Raw genomic sequence first — 21,259 nt, 5'->3', positions numbered from 1 at the left:
ATGAAATGCCATTTGTGGATGGCTTCACATAGAGAGCGACCACCATTCTCAGCTGTTTTTCTGGGACGAAACATGCAGGGAAGAAAGGTGCTGGGCCCATCTGCAGGAGCCTTAGGAGTCAGGTGTACACATTCCACTCTCAGTTTTCCACTCAGTCTCCTGGACATATAGGGAGAAAAAAGAAAATCAGAGAACAGACTGCAAAGTTTAGATTATGTATAAAAACCCCCAACATTATTATAAGCAGGAAAACAGTAGTCACAGTTTTTTGTTGGTTTGTTTGTTTGATTCTTAATGGCTCAATTTTAATAGTTACTCTTTTTTCTACCAAAATAAACCACAGGAAAGAGTATGTGCTCTACTAAACATTTTGCAATGACTTTTTTGGGATTGACCTGAATAATTGGTTTATGGCTTTGCTCTGCCATTCTAAACTCTGAGCCATAAAATCATTATAGCTTATAAGACTATTGCTTCTTTCCTTGGTATAAATACAGACAGGATAGCAATAAGCAATTCCCTCAGTGTGTCAGCAGCTCACAAAGATGAAGAATGATACTTTCATGTGCAAAATTGGTGAGAAACTATGAAATGTACATTCAGTAAAAACTCTCAGGATAATATCTGGTGTCTGTGCAGGGAGCTGGGGACAAAAAAGCAAATTTTGCTTCTGGTGAAGAGCCTCATAAGGATTCTAGTCCAGTTCTGAAGCTGTATTAGCCCCACTAGTGCTGACACACCAGGATTTCAAAAAGGGAAAAGTAAAGAAAAGTGCTAGTCTGTACCTATTCTCCATACAATTTCTTATAGTAAATTTGTATTTTAATTTAAAACTTTTAAACCATATTTTTGTGCACTGTATGTGGTGCCTGAAAAGAAATAACCTCAAGCACTTATTTCTTTTATCTGCTTTATTAAAAATTTGTCCTACTTGCTAAAAATTAAGAAGTCTAATTACTTTTTCATATCTGGTCTTTGGACTAAAGACTTTGTAAGTCCCGATTTCTTTTTTTCCTAGGAGTAGTAGCTAGAAAGATTGTTTAATTATTAAATGTAGATAATTTATGACAACTTACAATGAATTTTTAGAAATATCACTTCAATATTGTCTCAGATCAAAAGGATGATAGACCCTTATTTCTGTTGTCAAAATGCAGTTTAAGCTTACTAGACCTATTGACATGGTCTGATAGTTGATCCCACCTGTTTTCTTTATTATTAGAATGTATTTTCTTTCTTTCTTTTCTGGGCTTAGTCACAGTCAAAGTTCTAATATAAGCCAATTTTTAATAACATTTATTATGTTACCAATGTTATAGTTTAATAAAAAGGAGAATTAAAATTTTTGAAAGAAATCTCTTTAAATACTAAAATCATGCATGTTGACGCATTCAGGAACTCAGAACATGACCTCTTTTGTCAATAAAATTGTAAAAAAGAATTGTTAAGTAAAACGTGTACTAGAGGTACCATAAAGCACTAGGTGGCAGACTTGTTATACTTAGAGAAAAATTAAACTCAAGAACATTCCAAGGAGAGTGTTTTAGAAGATAAATAGCAAGTAGCACTATAAGTAAAACTGTTAGCAGGGATTTTCCAGATATTTAAAAATTATGTTGAGACTTAAAGGGCATAAACAATAAATTTTAGCTCTTGAAAACCTGTTTGCTTTGGCTGAGTTGGGAGATGTATACCAGCAGCCACCAGCTTCACTACTGATTTGAACAATTTGTGTTTCCTTTTGGGACAACATTAATTTCAACTAAATACATATTGTAATTGTAAAACTGTCATGCTTGACTTAAAATAATGAGTTCCACCAATTATATCTAACATTGATTGACTTTGATAGAGACTGAAAAAATCTATGGTATTTATAAATACAGTCAAAGTAATGACTGACATTGAATTTTGAATATATGGACTTATACAAAAAAATTCTATTTAAAATGAAATCTTCTTAGTGTTTAAAGAGTCTAGTGGAACAGATTATAGTTTAAATCAGACAATTCTAGGATGGCTTGATGAAAGATTAGCCTCAGCAAACCTACCAACTCAGAACTTATAAAGAGCAGCAGACAAACACAGTCTTTGCCCTGAGCTAAAATAACTGCACAAACCAACTGTCGCCTTGCAGAGAATTAAAACAATAACCACATCTGAAGCTGCAGCTCCTAATAAAGTATTATGATCTCACCCCAGGCTCTGTGTACTCATTTGCCAAATGCTAGGTTGGCTTGCAGCTTTGTTGGGCAGGCTGAGGAAATGGATTTGCTGCCAATCATTTTCAGCTTTTACTTTGAGTTGGAGAATTTTTCCATGTATGTATTTATTTCTCATCTTTGTAATTAATGTTTTTTAATGTTGTGGATTTTCTTTGCTTAACAAGCCATGTGTTATTTTTGAAATGAAGATTATTTGCTTTCTCTGGTAGCTTCTGCTTATATGCTAGTGAATTTAGCAACTGGCATCCTCTTACAGTTACTATTTAATACCTTTTAATTAATTTAGTAATTATTCATTAATAATAGCAGGTATGCTACCCCAACTCAAAGAAGTAGGACAAACTAACAGTGGTGAAACGAACTTTCTAACTGCTAAAAAGAAGAAAAATCATACCTTGTATTCATGCAGTTAAAGGTCTGAATTAGAGGACTGTTCCACAGGTACCATGGTAATTTTTTGTACTATTTTACTTGCAGTGTAATATATAATATTACAGTAAAATAGCTATAGGTATAAAATATGGATATTTATAGATCTTGATGAGGCAAGAGCAGCAGGATGTCTTGTTCAGAAGACATCCTTTGCTTTGTAGGGGACTCTAGCCCTTGTATGAAGCAGTGTTTTAAATGAGAAGGAAAGCAGTGCAAGTATATACAAATAGACAACATTTGATTTTGTTGATATAGTGAGTTTGTGTTCACAGGGATGGATACTGTCTGAATCCTCGTGCTGTGTGCTCAATGTGCTGTGTGTGTGTGTGGGATTCCTGAACACTTCCCAGGGGACAGGAGCTGTCACTCCTCAGACACCTGGAGGCCTTGGAGCTCCCTGAGCTGGAGCTGTAAGAAATGAATGCCATGGGAAAGGATCCCTCAGGGTCCCTTGCTTTACCTTCTGACAGCCAAGGGAAAACACCTGTGGTGCTTTTGCAGTTGCATTGCTTCCCATGCTGACTGCCCAGGGGAAAGGGAATTCTTGATCAGCAGGACTTCAAGGAAGATCTGTAGTGAAATCTTGAGCCAGTTGAAAAGGGAAAAAAACACACCCTGACTTCAGTAAGTGTCTTGTGATATGTGGGAGATTTGAGTTGGTTCTTTTGGGAGTTCTTGGTCAAACAAGTGCATTATTCCAAGTCAGCTGGAGTGTCTTTGTCTGCTGGCAAACATGGAGCAGTGGAGGACAGCTGAGCCTCTTCCATTAATGCAAATGTCCTGTAGTGTGAGTTCCACTGTTCAGGTGTAGGTCCTGAACCACCTAATGCACATATGGGCCCGTAAAGTCCAGAGAGCAGTCAGGGATGTTTCCAGCTTTAGAATTAGTGCTGGAAAGCCCTTACAGGCTATTTGAGGGACTTTTGTGCCATCACTTAAATAAATTGGGGGTCATTTCTATCTCAAGAGAATGAAAAAACCTTGGATTATATAAACTTAAGGAAAATGTAAACTAGGTTAAATGTGGACATTGTCAAATTCAGCTTTCTGACTCGATAACTCAGCTCCATTTCAGCATATTACAAAGTAGCCTGAGAGTCTTTGATATTAATTTATTGTCGCTTTTTCTTAGCTTGAATTGTGAATATTATTTTAAAATATGTTCCAGAAATATAACTCATTGACAGCAAAGTGTAATTTGGAAGTCACTTGATATAAAGGGTAATGCTGACATGAAATGGAAGAGCAAACTGTGTGAGGTCAAAAAGCAGCAGTGCATGCTAGGAAATAGATACAATAGCAAACTAGACATTAAGGGAAAGTTGAAAAATGTATCTGTCAAAGACTATGAAGATACACTGGTAAAGAAGTAGTATATATGTATTTGATTTGTCTTTTTATGTTATGGGGAAATAAATGTACTTTACTGTGTTAGCCCCTTAAGGAAATGCCACAGCCATCAGAATAGTTTTATAAAAATGACAAGCAATGCAAAATGTGGGAAGAAAAGTCTTAAAAGAGCAACAATATCATGCTTTTTTTCATCAATGATATGAGAATTTTAGATTTCTACCTCTGTTGAATAGAAATACATACTGCTTCTGTACTTGTTTTTGAAAATGTGGCCAGACAGATTTTAAAGTGCTAGAGCCTTTTCTGATGTTGGGAGTGGCTAATGAAAGAGAACATGGAGAGGTCATTGCTAGAATGAACAACAGAATAAATGGTGGAAAGAGAAAAATGGAAAACTTCTAAGGAAGGCAGTGTATGGCTCCATCATGCAAATGTGTCACTTCATGTCTGTTGGCAAGGACTGCCTGCCAGTCTCTGGCCTGTGAAGGTCAGTTGCAGTGATAGGAACAATTACTGCTTTTCAAATACCAAGAACAAACAGACTGTCGGTATTTGCTACAGTTTGCTGTTCCTTTTCACATGCTAATTCAGTTCTCAGAGAATCTGTGTCAAAAAGTTTGTGCTTGATACGTATCAATGAGTAATGGTATGTCTCAATTGGTCTGTATTAAGCTATTTTGAAAAAAGCCAACCAAACCATAACAATAAAAGAAGAGATTTATTCTATTTGCACATTTTGGTTCACAGTAATTTCTTTCCATGGCCAAATAAAGAAAAAAAAAAAAAAGAATAATGAAAGCACAGCTGTATTTCGTTCCTGGTTTATAGAAAAAAATAACACCAGGAAAATATAATATTTCTTTTAATGGCTGGCAGCTGTTTCAGGTGGAAATTGAGTTTTCCAAGTCACTTTCAGAAAGGAGTCAGTGAGCCCTGCCATGGTGGCCAATGTTTCCTCTCTGAGGCAAAGAATAAATCTCCTCTGAAGGATGGGTGACTGCACTGGGGTTGAGGAAAACAGCCTTTGGGGCTCCATTTTTCCTTCCTCTGTTATTTCAATTTGCTTATTTTAACCAAACTGTTTATTATTTTATGTACCTGACAGCCAGTCCTACAAATCAAACTTGTAGCAAGTAGGGGAATGTTTATTATTTCTATTTTTATTTTTTTTCACTCTGTATTTTATTCTATACTAGGGTTGAGATATTTCCTCCTATCTGTTTTAAAGGCTGTGTAAAATGGATTAGGCAATATTACAGATACATTACACAATTTCATTTGTGAGTGTTTGGAATTTTAATTTTCTATCAATATTTTTTGCTGAGTTGGCACTCAGTTCTTAGCATGAGCAATGTTATTGAGTGAGAATGTTATTAATGAAATCAACAGATTTTATTCTAAAAGTACCTAATGGTGTTTTAAAGGAAAAAGTGTTTGTGTTCTTCTTCTTTTCAAAGCTGTGATGCAATTGTGTTTCTACTGCATGGAGATGTAGCATTTTGTGTTTATTACAGTACAAGTAACTTGTAATTTGTGACTTTATAACAGAGACACTGCTCAGTGAGGTATATGACATAATTTCTATCCAGTATGAAGTGCAATTTTCCTGATCTGGATTTATTTGCTATGAGAGATTTTACTTCTCAGAACTAACAAATTAACAGGGTTTGAGAATACAGCAAAGTGGAAACATCTCAACTTGAAGTTACATTGTGCTGTTTGTACAAGTCATGCGGAGTCAAGCAACATGGGGTGTGTTCTGACATTTGGGTTGTGGATTTAGGGTTTCTTAAGCAAAGTTCAGCTAAATAATGAGAAAAGGGAAAGAAGAGAATTTTGAAAATGTTGGGATATTGCAGGAGCATGTATTTATCTATGTATATTTATAGACAATTTATAAAGTGTGCGTTCTGTCTCCTTGGAAGACCTGAGTAACAGGAGGTTGTTCTTTAATTGTTAAGATCTGTGTTTGGTTATTTGAGAAGCAGGATAAAAGCTCTGCTAATAAAGATGTAGAAGTTATTGTCTGATTAACTTCTGACTGTTCCCAGTTTCTAGCAAAGCTTGAGTATATAGCTGTATAAAAGCATAAACAATTTAAAAATTACATTTGTACTTCTGCCATGCCCATATTTTCAGCATTGATCCATGTATAAATAGAAGCTTCTCAAAAAATCATTTCTAAAAGGAGATGTAGTAGACTTTTAGGGATTATACAATAAACTGAAAGTTATGAGAGCAAGATTTAAAATAGCATGAAAATCTGACTGCTTCCATTTACTGCTTTCCTAGACAAGAAACATCCCTCTTTGGCAATAATACATGAAGTCAAACAATAATTTAACACTGTTGTTTCTTAGATGTGCCACTTCTGTTGTCAGAACAAGCAGATCAGAGATCTCCTCAGTGTGTAGAGACTATATAATGAAAGCAGTAAATTAGAATCAGGTTAGTGGGTATTGATGCTGGTATATTGAAAAATACGTGTTAGAGTTGTAATATTAATATGAGTGTTACAAAGGTGGTGATGCATTTAGATCAATATGAAAAAAAATCATGGAGAGAGAAATTTTAATTTCTTCCATAATAATGACCTTTTTTCCCCTGGCTTTTTATTTGTATTTTTTTCTCACTCTTTTAACACTTTATGAATACTACAAGAGTTAAGGGATTACAAAGATGGTCCAGTGTGACAAAACAAAAGTACATTTATTAAGTACTCCTTGCTGTCAAGTAATAACACACTTCTGACAGGACTGGGCTGTGAGTTCTGAAATGTTCCATCATTGGAGACACCTAGACCTTTTCCTACAACTGGCATTTGGATACCTGCTGATTGGTGCACTTATTTTTCTTTGTTGCTGCTTCTTTTGCTAGTATTTTGCTCATAATTCCCTAGCCATTGCCTTCCACACTTTGTTTATAAATCATGTTCTTCAGCAAAGCTGGAAAAGGGTCTGCAGCTGTTCACAGCAAACTCATCAGTTGTTACAGCATTTCAGTAAAGAGTTTAATGAAATATTTAGGAAAAATAATAATTGGCTGTGGTCTGGGGTTTAAAACTTTAGGAGCATCATCTTAAAGTTGCATGCTTAAAAGGCCCCAGGAGACTCTATCTGTACCTCAGTTTTTAGATCTCAACCAGAAGCCCAGCTTTGTTTACCATGACATTTTCCTACCTGCACTTCTGTGACAACTATGGCAAGATACATCTCACCTAATTAGCCTTGTAAAACTTAAACGTCCAGACTTAATGAACCTTCTAGGTCTTTCTATTTTCAGTAATGAAAGTCAAGAGTTACCCTTCTGAACATGATGCATTTCTGTCATCCACTGAAAGTTTTAGTCAATACAGAATGGCCTGAGAAAATAAGCAAAATTTAGCTGGGAAAATTCTAATACAGGTAGATTTTTCTGGCCCTCCCTTAGAATCAAAACTGACAACTTATCAAACCTTTCCAAATAGCAGTGGAGAATTTAATAAGATAAAAGGTTTCTATTTAAAATAAAACTTAGTTACCCAATTTTCTGATTATGACACTAATCCCTCAGTCTTTCTGTGGGCTTTTTAGACCAGTACATTTTTGTAAAGTCTAGTAAAAGGAACAATGACTTTCAATTGCTTTATGTTTTTAAAGACTTTGAACTTATGTGAAATTCATTCTCCCATGCTCTTTCTTGAAATGGAAAAAGGCATATAAATAGTAAATGCTGGGGTTTTTGAAGCTCATTGTGCTCTGATTATATATAATAAAATGCAAGTTTTTAGTAAAGACTTCACAGTAAATGACTTTTTGTTTTATCACAATGGACAAGTAATGTCAGACACAAACATATTCAATATAAAAATGACAATGAGGCAATGGATGACTGCTAGATACAGATGACAGTGGAATGAATCAGGCAGCTGCTCTGAAAGTTCAAAATAATTATCCTGACAGAAAATAGGTCTGGTGGTAACCCCCAACTTTGATGTAATACAAGGAGAATTTCATTTTGGTCAGAAATGAATATGATTTATAGCATTTGATAATGGTACTTGGTTTCAAAAGCAGCATTTTTACTGATAGAGAGGAATATGAATAGTTCTGTTCTCAACAAAATCTAGCTGAAAATAGAGACCAATCACTAGAAAGAGGAGGAGAGAGACGAACTGCCTGTGCAATGAAGAGGTGAGAGTATGAATTTTAGATTCAGCATGAATAGACAGATCCTTAAATAGAAGAGTGTGGGAAGACTGTGACGAGTCTGAAGTTGCAATCATGATGGAGGTTCTTACAACTTTAAGTGATTTCAAGTAAAAATAAAAGAACACTAGATTTTTGAGGGGTTTATTCACAAAATAGAAGTTATTCTTCTTATCAGAAAAAAATGTGAAAAAAACCTATTTTAGTCATTGATTGAGAAAGATCCTGTGATCCTCACCTAATATTTTAAAAATGGGATAATTAGGTTGTAGCTGAGAATGAGATTATATTGTGGGTGGGTGGGTGGGTCTAGTTCCATGCTCTTTTTGTAAATCTGGCTGATATACATTGCAGTACTTTTGGCTTAGATCTTTTGCTAAACTTAAACTTTTGGAGCTAAAATGAATAGACATTTCACAGAAATTCTGTATATGTAAGAAACTGTTTTGCCATTTTGTTCAGCTTTAAAAATGTGTGTTTAGAAACTGTGTGAGAGGAACCAGGGGAGAATGGCCAGTGACCAAAGTTAGAAAAGCCCTGAGTGTGTCCAGTTGGGAATGTTCTTGCTCCCTTTTTGGGAACCTAGCTTCATTCTTCCCTCCTGCTGAGAGATGCAGTGAACTGGGATAGTCTCTTGGAATGATTTGTTCAAAGTAAAAGATAGCTCAGAAGTGGTTCTCTAAAATTTACTCCAGCCTGATTCTTAAATTACTTAATAAACCCCCTTTATTGAAATATGCTGCATAGGCAGTGGGTGCAGGATGGTGGAAGAATGAAGGTTGCTGTCACAATAATTTTATATTTGCTTCTTTATTAGAGCATGATTGCACAGTTTTTAATAATATTGCTATATACCAGTTCCCAAGGAACTTTCACTCCACAATGCGCTGAATGAATTTGTAGAGAATGAATCAGTGATAATGTAATGGAAAGTTGAATGTGTGTTCCTTTCCTGTTTTGTTGAAAAAGTGGAAAGAATTACAATGAATGATGGAAGGAGCTACCAAATAACAATCTTCATACATAGTGTTATGTAATTCAAAGTATTATGAAAAATCAAAGTCCAGGTATTTCAGATTGGCTGCTCATTTTTAATAGATGGTTTTGTCCTTGGTCTCTTTGTTTCATTTCCTGTCCTATAAAATGGCACTCAAATGCCTTCTCATCTTCAGTAATGTTGTAACAAATTCATTAACTTTTGTGAAGAACTTAGAAAATTATAGTGATGAATACTATAGAAAGCCAAATTAGAAATTAATTCCATCTTGAGAAAAGGGCTTGTGTAGCATGTAGTAAATGAGGCATGGGCCCAACACTGAGTACTGAACATGGAACAAAGTGTTGAATAGCTGCCCATTAGGGGAGCACTCACCCAAAAATAATTGACAGGCACCCTTGATTTGTAGTGGTTCATTTTACAGTCTTAATACTTCCCTGTACCATACCTTTTCATAGATAAATTTGTCACTAATTTATACTAAACATATTCAATCTAATTACCTTTTTTAAAAGTAATTACCATTGTAATTATATAGTCTCACAGAATATAGAGGCACCATAGAAATACTGAAGAACTTCTTTCTGGCCTTTGTTTTTTTGGGAGTATTCTGTAGTTTTAAAAATCAGAGTTTTCTTCCAATACAAAAGTTTGAGTATGGGAATTGTTCTGTGCCTTTTTGAATGAGTACAAAACTTTCATATTAAACCATATAATTCTTATCAGAAGTCATTGACCTTTATTAATGAAACAGAGAGGTTTCTTGAAAATTAACAGCGATACTAGAGTTAAAGGATTGCTTTGAAATTAATTTTCCCTATTTCATTAAATATCTTTCTTCACCTAATTATTGTTATGTTCTCACACATGCTCATTACTGGCATTTTGAATTGATTTTAATGACTCCTTTTGATTGTGAAAGCAGTCAAGGGTTTTGAAAAAATCAAAATAGAGATGTGAAAAAACTCAATAACATAAGTCCTTGTAATAGTTGACCATTGATGATGTCAGGGTGGTATTGTGGTCCCATCTCCCAACACTTTTTTTGTACTTTAATCATTGATCTCTAAGAGAAAGTGAAAGTGAAATGCCTGGAAACATAGGTATTAGACTGTTCTAAGCTGACTCCTGGCTCAAAAAACCCAGCTTGTGAATTCCAAATACTGTGTTGTGTGCTGGGGAACTAAAATCTGAGCTGCGAGCTGAGCTCTGAGTTTGTGGAGAGGTTTCCATGTTCTTACAAACTTTTCCCATGGAACTTTAGACATAAAAGTTCAGGGAGTTATAAAAGTTCATGAGATTATAGGCTAGAAAATGGCTCTTTAAATTCTCTCTTCCTGCTGCTTTGAGTCACCTGATGAGTAGACTTGTTGTGTTTCTGTCTTGATAAACAGAAATACGAAAAGTCTCATTTGTTTATGTAAAGGGTAAAATTTTTTATGGTGGCTGCATAAAGGTTTAAAGTAGAAACAAACCCACATGGAGTAGAATCTTAGGCTTCTCTAAATTTCTGTTATAAATATACACAACATATACATATTTATCAACAGGATATACTGAATGTACTTTACACATCTATTTCTACATTTAGTTATTATATTGTTGGATACTTTTACATTTAGCTTTTCAGAACTGGTCGTAGTCTTAGAACTGACTTTTAGTTTAAATTTTGTACTGCTGTTGAGGCTAAGCTCTCTAGTTTGAATGGCACTATGAATTGGGAAATATGGTGTGATGTGCTGTGTAACTGCTTAGTTTATGTGCTCTCACGATGCATTGGCATATATTATGTTCAGGAGGAGGTTTGGCAGTAGGGAGGAAAGCTGTTCTGCCTGCTTCAGTCTGCAGAAGGTGGAGCTTTCTGGAGGAGAGGGAGGTGATATTTTCCCTGGGAGCTCCTGAATACATGTGGGGGAAGAGTCTCCTAAGTTACAGAATGAAGCAGATGGAGAGAGTGAGGAAGGACAGTGAGACAACAGCAGGGTGCAATGCGTAGAGTCTTTACAATCCCTTTTAATTTCTACTCTGAGTTTCTTCTTTAATTCTTCTGCTAATTTATATTCGAATAAAATCTAACTTTAGAGACTTTCAAAGATTTGGAATTTTCACCTTCAGAATAGGTCCAGACAAATCTTCCTTTAAGTTTTGTGAACCTTTCTCCAATCTATGAAATTTCTTCAGCAAACTTCTGCAGTCCTCGGAAAGATGGGAAGGAGTGTTTGCTCAGTGTCAGTTCTTTCATTGCACCTGAGCTCCTTTGTGCTGTTGAATGACCCAACTGCACTCAGGCCCTGCTGTCTGCTTCATCCGAGTCATGCTCACCTTAGGTACCTTCCCTGAGCTGGAATTGTCTCTGAAGGAATAAATGTTTCTGTTTTACACCACCCAGGCATGGCCAAACAGGGATTTAATGGTTTGTCCTGTGGCAGATCTCTGTGGAATTGGTGTAATTTAGGGATCCTTTGGCTACTCTGAGGAATCCCTAGGCGAGTTCTTGTGTTGGTTCTCAGAGCTGCTCTTGAAGCTGTGTTGTTCAAGGCTTTTGAGTGCTACAGAGGACATAATGTGTGCAACTTCCTACTGAACTTTCCTGCTATTAATGAAGTATCAAATTGATCAACCATTAAATAATAGAGTCATTAATAACGCAGTAAAAAACTTTGAGATATCTTGGGTACAAAAGGAGAGCCTCTACACATAATTAACTCTTACTGTTTTTCACAATTTACTATCAACTGTATTGTATGTGAGAATGCAATAAAAAAAGTGGAATTAATTTTCTGATTCGTTACAGATGGTAAATTTATTAGAAATGCTGTAGTTTAAATTCTTTTATAAGTGTCAGAATTTTTCCTGCATTCCTTGAAACATCAGTTCATACTTTGTTGGCTTATTAACAAGTAAAACATAAATTTAAAAATTATTTTAAAATTAACCAAGAACAAAGAACTAAACACCACCACCAACAACAATAAACCCCAGGGGGAAAAAAAGGTCATATTGTTTTAAAAGTAAATGACTTTAATTTTTTTAAACTTGTATGCAGAAGAGCTGTTCATTCATGACTGGGAGACAAGAGTCCTATGTGTCTTTCTAATGTTACTTTATGATGGGATATTATCTATAAATGATTTCTGGTTTTTTGGCTGATAGTCTGCATCTCTGAGAGGACACACTTTATGCTTGGAAAAAGACTGTGACATATTTAAGCGGTAATTTTCCATATCTTATGGGAAAATTAGTGATATCTTGTCCAAGCTTGTCAGTGCTGCTTCTTGCATCTTCTAGCCCTTGATGTAGCCAGAATTCTGTAGGAATGCTTTCTGTGGTGCTGGTCTACCACACCTTTGCAATAAATCTGTTTGCAAAGATTCATTGACTGCTGAAGCAGTTATCTGTATTTTGAGGAGCTCCAAGTTGACCAGATCAGGAGATTGAGCATTTCTATACATTATTCCTAACTTTTCCCCCTTTCTACTCATGATTATTAAAGGGTTTGTTAATACATTTAATAGGGGTCAATCTTTACTTGCCGTCTTTTCCTGTCCTGTTACATTTAAAGATGTTCTGGTACCATGGTCATCTTATTGTTACGCATGGAGATATGGCACAATAGTCAATGAAATTTATTAATTTGATTTGCATAACTATAGAAGTGTAGAGTGCTATCAATAAATTAATGGGACATTTTAATTTCATATTTATTAATCTTTTGCCTTCATAAACGTGCAGAGACCTGGTCAAAATTTGTTAACTAAGACATGTAGATCAGTTTATTCTTATTTGAATAACAAACTGTGATGGCTAATATTAGAGAAAGTGAACTTCTCACCTTTGAATGTCATGGTAATTCTTTTCATGTCACTCCTTTTTGGATTCCTCTGCGTTCAGGATATTCTATGAACCTTTATTTTCTACTTTTCCTTCCACACTCAATATTAAAAAAAAAAAACCAAAAACAACAAAATAAAAAACCAAAAAACCCTGAACAAAACCAAACCAAAACAATTTTCTTTAACTGTTAAGACAATATAGTGGGCTTTTTTCTCTTTCTAAGTCAGCCTTCCCATAGGATACAACAGAGTGTAGTTTTTTCAGATGATGTGTTGCTGCAGAAAAGGTGATTGTCAGCAGTAAGCAAACTATTAAATCCAACAAAAGCCTGACACAGCTTTTCTTCTGCTTTGACTTAATCTTTCACTCTCTTTGTATTTACTGATTTTATGATCACATATTTTTTATTTGTTACACGGTTTGTGTGGTGTTGGTGACTAGCAGAATGTCAGCAGACCAGGATCAAAATAATGCTGTACAAGTATTCACTGGGTTGTAGCACCAGAGATGATTTGCCATATTTTAACATGCATAAAATAATAATCAGAATCATGTACACTTATAAGTCACCTCCTTATTTCCTGTGAGACAGGGAAAAATAGAAGATTTGATCCCTGTAGAACTGTAATGGTAAAAAATTGAGAAGATTTTTCCTTAATTTAGTTTTTTTTGTTAACTTAATTTTAGTTTTAATAATTTCAAGACTTTATAATGCAAACACTTCAACAGTGAAATGCATGTCAATAATTCTGACTTGTAGATTTCTCCATGACTTTTGAAATCAATGTGAATGGTAAACTTTGAGGTACTTGCATAATATAGAATTAATATGTATACACTTTATTATTTTAAATTTTTGTTTTGCCTACAGACAGCCTTTTGATTGATTATCAGTTTACCTTCAGCTTATTACAAGAGGATGATCGTCATCACACTGCCATAAACTTTATAGCAAATCCAGAACAGGTAAGAAAATGTTAATAATTTTAGTTAAGTTTTAGAGATTCAGAATTAAGATTTGCATTGTATTTGATGTTGATTAAAGGTTTTTGAAGTGTCTATAAAGTTTTAGAGAAAGTTCACATTTTTTGAGAGCTGCAAAATTAGTCCAGTGCTTTCATTGAGAACACTTTCTATATGGTAGATTTACTTCAGCTTAATCAATACTCTGAAAAATTATCAGCTGGTTGATTTTATTGTTGCTCCCATGAATAAGAAGTTTAATATTTTCCTGAGATGAATTGAAGGGGTATACCCTTCTGTTGAGAAAAAATTTTTAGTTGCGAAAAATAAAATTTTTGGCTTGTGATTAGAATGTAGGCATTTGCCATATGTTTTATTTGATTTGATTTTTTAAATACAAATGTTTTGTTATACTTACGACAAACTACAAACATAACTGGTCTAGGTATATGTTAAATTGTACTTACCAAATTGTTCTTACCAAAGCAAGAGAGAGAATTGCCTTTAGCCATGGAGCATTGCCATTTCTAGATATGTTTAAAATGAAAAGTGGAAAATGATTAAAAGGCTGTATGTGCAGTTACATGCAATACATTCTGATATGTTTTGTTAACTTTCCTTTTTTTTTTCCCCTAGTCAAATAAAAATTTGGATATATCAATTAATGCGTCAAACAACTTTAACCTCAATATTACGTGGTCTATTGGCTCTACAGGTGAGAGTGAATTTTGGTATGATGAGTTTTTCCCCAAATGATTTCATGATCCTTTGAGTTATTTTAACCTGATTGTCTCTTTGTTGCTAATTTTGATAATAAAACTTTACCAAATGTGTTCTTTTGCCATTATCATTATGCTGTTATTAATTATAATATTTAAACCTCAGATGATAATTTGCAATCTGAATAAAGCTTCATTAATATGTTGACTTTCTCTCCTATTCAATTAAAATTGCATTGGTAAGAAAAGCTTGTAGCGTATTTAAATTTTTAAAACGACAGTGTTATGAAATGCTGTGATTTTAATTAAGATAAATTGCTTCCTTAACTACTGCAGAGACTGAGACTTTATTTCTTTGTTTCAGTGTTCAAGCTAAAAATTTAATTATTAACCTTTACATTGATATCAAACAATAAAGTTCTTCTGTGTATGCTGATAAAAAGAACTGCTTATCTATTTTTTTCTCCAACTTTGAACCCCATTACTCTTCTTTGTTTTAATTTAGACAGTTTTTCTGAATTGGTTCTATTGACTTTCTGAAAACACATCCAAGGAGAGGCATAATGCTTAAAATGAAATAACTAAAAAAAATCTTTTTAAAGAAGGTTCAGAGTTTCTCTTAAACTCATGAATTTCTTCATCAATGCATTTCTGAAGTACTTTACCATACTACAGTTAGTAAACTCTATTTATTCCTTTATTTTAACTTAGCTCAGTCACTCATTTATTTGCAAAAATTAATAAATGTTTATCACTAGTTACGTTATTAACGCATTCATGAACAATTAAAACTTGACAGCAAAAGTGTAAGATGTCGACAAATTCCTTTACAGATTTTATTGAGCTGTTTATTGAAATGAAACATAAATTATGGAGAAAAGCATATTATCTGTTAAGCTGACCGTAATAACTATCTTGTAAAATTATGCTTCTTCTGTCACTTTTCCAATTTGCATATAATTTTTGAAACCAAACTAAAAATTTCTGTGAATTGTCTGTATGTATATTAAATACACCTAATGTGTCATTTAAACTACAATAAGAGGTTGTTTTAGAGGAAGACACCAAAAGCAATTAAGGATTTATGTTTCTTATGCAAATTTACTTTGGTATCTTTAATGATGATTAATATTTTTGTATTAATATGCATATCCAATATGTATATTTACACCTGAGATTTTAAAATTTTTAGCTGGAACAATATCTGGAGAAGAGATTCCTGTTGTTTCCAAGGTTAATATTAAGGAATACAGAGACAGCTTTTCCTGTGAAAAATTTAACTTTCGAAGCAACCCAAACATCACTTTCTATGTCTATGTCAGCAATTTCTCCTGGCCAATCAAAATACAGGTTAGTGACTTCTTTGTGCTTTTAGAGACATTTTTATTTCAGCTTTACACTGAATTTCATGGTTTCACTCATGCAGTAAGTATACAAATAGAGTTATTTGCATTTTGTACTTTCTGTCTCTAATAATTATGTTATGCTGGCAGTCATAGTGTGATTTTAAGTTTGGGCTGGATGGGACTTTGGGCAGCATGGCCTGGTGGGAGGTGGTGCTGCCCATGGCAGGGGAGTTGAAATGAGGCTCTAAGGTTCCTTCCAGCCCAAACCATTCCATGATTCTGTGCTTTAGCATTTAGTAGTGAATCAGACTTCAGTCAGTTTTATATTCTGAATTTAAATTGTTGAACCTACGTGTTTAATTGTAATATATCTTCAGCATTTAGATGTAAACACAGAAAATGGTATGCAAATCTATATGTACCTGGGTATTTGAATGTTAATAATTGGCTTTTGGAGCCTCTGACATTTTAAATGTTGAGTGACTGTATCAGATTGCAATATCACAGTCTTCAGTTAGGACTAAGTATAGTTTATTAGAATTTATGTTCTTCTTTGACTATACTGGAATCAATTTCATTCAGTATTTTCTGGAGCACTGAGATACTCTACAGTAGCAAACTCAGAAAAAATCAATGTAATCATGATTCCTCCCTGGCCTGTGATGTTCCAGCAATATTTATACTAATAATTAATATAGCTGCACTTGTGAACACAGCATGCCCTGCATCAATGAAAGAGTTTCTTTTGTGGATGAATGGCTTTTGACTATAACTCCCTTACAGAATTAAGTCTTAAAAATTAAGTTGTTGCAAAGATAATTTCATAATTCCTGATGATTTGCTTCATCATTAATCAAGTAAAAGTTCAAAATACTTTGCAGTTAGCCATACAAATACCCTATAAAATTTCCATTTGGTGAGAAAAAACTTCCATATTTTTCTAAAATACAGAACCTTAATTTATAATCTATGTATAAAAATACACACACACACACACACACATGTTTATGTATATATTTATACATTTTAAAAATTACAGAAATTTATTCTATCCATCTGTCTAGATATATATGATAAAGTGTTCTGGATTAAAGCCGTCATCTTCTGACTAAAGTGTCAGAGAAATGTTTTTCTTGTGTTAAGTAAAGCTAGAGTTGTCTTTATCATACCTGAACAGTGACTGTAAATATGTGTTAACGGTGTCAGAGGATGAATTTATTCAGCTTACTAACATTTATGACTCTACTAGTTTATTAAAAAATCCAAACCAATCCTGAAGACTAACTGCTTTCTTTTAGTCTTCATACTAGGGCTGTTTTACATTCTCTCCCACTTCCTTAGGCTAGAACAAGTTCAGCTGCCAAACAGGCTCCTTAAACAAATCCAGGGAGCAATATCAGCTGTAAATGCATTACACTCTCCTCTCACCTTTACGACTGCAAGGTGCCTGTACCATCATTGTAAGACAAACATTATTAGGGTGATGCATTCCTGAGACGTGCAGCTCTGTGGCAGATGTTGGCAGATCTCAGCTCCTCCTTGTGCTCTTTCCACTGCAGCATAACACCCTGATGGAGGGAATCCCTGATCATTGGTTACATCCTTCCTCCTTTTTTTAAATCAGAATTTTCATTGTCTGCCATGGTTACACAGTTTTTGTTTTAGGTTTTTTTTGTGCTTCTTTTAGAGGCACATTGATATTCAACAGTCTAGACAGTTCTGCCTCAGATGTGGTGGTGCTTGATTATTGCGTTCCTGTCCTGTCTGTACTCTATCTAGAAATTAAGTTACTCAATTTTATGTACTGAGAAGGAATACTGAGGTCCAATCGGGCAAAGTGTTTTGGGATTTTAACTTTTTCCTCTGTATTTGCCTTCCTAAATTAATGAGATTATTATTTAGCTCTCAGCCTTTTTTATGCTGTAATTTGTTCTTTTCTGAGAAAATATCTGAAGTCAACATTACCAGTATATGTTTCTTGTGTTTGGTGCTCTAGCAGTAGATAAAATCTTCAAATGATAAATGGAGCAGGGAGCTTTTATGAGAAAACAAGTTTTGTTTTACATGCTAACTATAATTCTGCATGTAGTAGAAATTTTAAAAATATATGAAACCTCCTATGACTTTGGGTTAGGAGAAGGAAGTCATGGTTCATTCCAATCAGAGGCTAAACTTTCCAAGGCCAGTACTAAATCAGGTCTAATCGTTATGCTCTTCTACATCTTTATCTCATAGCATACCAGTTTTCACCTTCATATCAGGCAAAAGTGGTTGATATTTGTCTATTTGCATTGCAGTCCTTTTCACTGCCATGGCCACGCTGCATTGGTCATACCATGCTGGGAAAAACCTGGTATTTTGTGTTAACTCAGTACTGAAGGCTTTATTTAATCCTGAGGAAACTATTGTGGCTTCCTTGACAGGTATTCTGTTCATTTAATAAGTAAGGTAGCAACATGAAATTTGACACATGCCTTTTACACAATGCTTTTGTAGAGGACTAAGTACTCCAGCACATTGAGCATTTTTCAAGTACAGTCTGAGTACCAGCCCTCCTGTATTTCCATTATTCATCACCACTCATCGAGAATTCATTATATAAAACATGAGTTCCTAAGGAGGCAGAGCTAGTGACCTTACTTCCTTTTAAACTGGTATTTGAAGTTGTGTTACTGATGTTATTACCTCTGGTGTTATTGGCATGCATTTCACCTCTCTGCTCTTGTGCCTCCTGTTATGCTGGCACTGGAGCTAAGATTTCTGGGATCTTTCATTGGGAGGATTTGGATGTTGGAGTTACTGCTCTTTTATTTTCTATAGGAAAGAAACAGCCCTCGTCATTATACAAGACATGTAGGTTCACTTTCTGTTAAAGTCACCTATATTATCTCTGGTTTTGCATTCATTTATCGCCAAGGTTTTCATGGCTATAAGGAAAAATGTGTCCATCCCAGCAGGTGATTGTTTATTGGGATCAATGGCTCACAGCTGCTTCCTCAGATAGTTTTATTATTCATGTTACCTATTCAGCAAACTGGGATTTTTTTTCCAAAATGTTAATAAACCCCTGGTGGCTCTAAACCAAAATATTTTCTTAAGAAATATGATTTCTTGGCTTTGAAAAAATGGTATGTGATGATTAGTGTTAATAAAAATAGCTCTTTAAGGTGTGCTGGTCTGTGATAGGCAGTGACCCATTTCATTGTTGTCACTGGTCTTTCCAATCACCTCAGAATACAAATTCTTCAGCACTGGACAGCAGTGAATTACTTGGAAAACATAGAAACTATGTAGGAAATTCTGAGTTTCTTTCAGCTGTGCTGCTGCTCTCTACTGAAATATTCTGCAGGTTCCCATCACCCTCCTGTCCATGGGCACACAGCTGGGTGATCTCTGCAGCCCTCAAGGGAAAACACTGCATTTAAATTTCCTGATGCTAAAGGGATTTTATTTAGCTGTAAAATCTCTTCTTCCTTGAGGAAAGAAGCAGAAAAGTGACATAGTTGCATAAGGGGTCATTAGAAAGGTGGTGGTGTGGGACATCTTCAGCTTAGAGCTGTTTCCACAAATAGATCTACTGTCTATTGACCTGGCTGTGAAATGGGCAGGTGCCAGTTTTTTCTCAGGAGTATCTAAAAGTTATACACTGGCACACAAATGTTGGGTATTTCCCTGTTGAATTACTCTAACAGCTTATATCACACTTTTTCTTCATTTCCTCTAATTCAGAGTTGCTGATGAGTAAAAATGGATAAAGACCTTTAAATTTAACTGGTGAGACTTTCATAAACAACAGTAGTTTCTACATCTTTTCAGGGTAAATCCCTATAAATTACCTTTGTTAACAGATGTTAACAGAAGTGTCCAAGTAAGAGTATGTGACTAGCATCCACACTTATGTTTGACTGTCTTTGACAGTCCCAAACCTTTAGGTGTATTGTGTCTTATGTATCAGTTAAACAGGACTCCATGAGAAAATACTCTTGCCTTAAAATAGACTAGATTTCTGAACAGAATATATGACAAAGCCCCATAACTTGTTTCTGCTCATTTTTATTTTATTTTGAGAGTCAGTATAATTCAGACTCCACTGATAATGGAATTTGAAGGCTGCAACATTTATTGAGAAGCAGTAACTCAGACTGGAGCCAGCACCTCAAATAGTGGTCAATGGTCCCTGAAGTAGTAAGCAGTCATAAAGCTTGGGCTTCTGACAGCTATGCAAATATTAATAACAGCAGTCACAACATGTTCTTCAGTCTCAGGAAACTGATTTTATGGCAAGGGATTTTTGTAGTTTAAGCTGGTAACAGACATATTTTCTTTGTTCCCATAATTTTCTCCCATATTCTGGAAAGTGGTGCCTGCATATGAAAAAGCAAATACCCTTAAAATACTGTCCTGGCTATTGGTCTGATTGCTGTCCCTAAGGACAGCAGTGACATTCCTGCTTTAGGGTCAGCTGCATTCCTGCACCTATATCTCTTCATAACTGTCAAACTTGTAAGTGATCTCAACTTGTGCCTGAGCAGCAAAATTTGCTCCCAATTTTAAAGCTGAATCTGGAGATAATAATAACTGTTCTACTAGTTATTTCCTTTCTTCCCTGAAGTGTAAATGAAAGATTCACAAGTGTCTGAGTTTTAATTGGGAGGGTCAGTTTAAATTGTAAGGTTCAGCCTCAGCAGCAAAGCACTGTCTGGCAAAATTAGGTCTGTGTATAATGAAAAAAAAAATCTTGTTATACATTTTTGAACATAGCCTAGTTAAACTAACATGTTTCCACAGCATAAAACAATTACTGTTGCAGTGAAGTTAGACAGGATGTTGCTGTACATGTAGAATACCCTGATGTGTTTGAAGAAGTTTAATATTTTTAAGCAAGCCTACTTGGAATTCCAGTTTTTTTCTGCCCTGTGGTTTCTGATGAAAACTGTCTTTGTCACCATGTATTAGTTTGTATACCAGAACAGAATAATGAATTATGGTAAAGATTTACATTTTATTTGTATGTAGCACGACAGATAGTTAAAACTACTTCATATATAAATCTTCAAGTGATTTTTTTTAAAAGCTGAAACTTGTGTTCTTTCAGTTTACTGTCTCCTGTTTCAGAATTGGTTTTTTTCCCCTCTTAATAGCTTGAGTGTAGCAACTGAAGGAGGAGTGTAATGTAAATCAAGAAGCATATCTACCCTTGTAA

At 34.8% G+C, this 21,259-nt stretch overlaps 1 protein-coding gene across 3 annotated transcripts in view; it reads left to right on the top strand.

Annotated features, from left to right (window-relative positions):
• The window catches only part of ATRNL1 (attractin like 1), a 428,574-nt gene that overhangs the window by 160,829 nt on the left and 246,486 nt on the right, over window positions 1-21,259 (top strand). For all 3 annotated transcript variants that reach the window (XM_054276784.1, XM_054276783.1, XM_054276785.1), the window contains exons 22-24: window positions 13,900-13,994; window positions 14,628-14,706; window positions 15,903-16,060. In XM_054276784.1, coding sequence (XP_054132759.1) covers window positions 13,900-13,994; window positions 14,628-14,706; window positions 15,903-16,060 — 332 coding nt within the window. The remainder of the gene's footprint in view (window positions 1-13,899; window positions 13,995-14,627; window positions 14,707-15,902; window positions 16,061-21,259) is intronic.

The sequence above is a fragment of the Melozone crissalis genome, unplaced genomic scaffold (genome assembly GCF_028551555.1).
Source record: "Melozone crissalis strain CALT ecotype California unplaced genomic scaffold, PUWL_Pcris_2 ptg000019l_1, whole genome shotgun sequence".
Lineage (NCBI taxonomy): Eukaryota > Metazoa > Chordata > Aves > Passeriformes > Passerellidae > Melozone > Melozone crissalis.
This window is presented reverse-complemented; position numbering and strand designations above follow the sequence as displayed.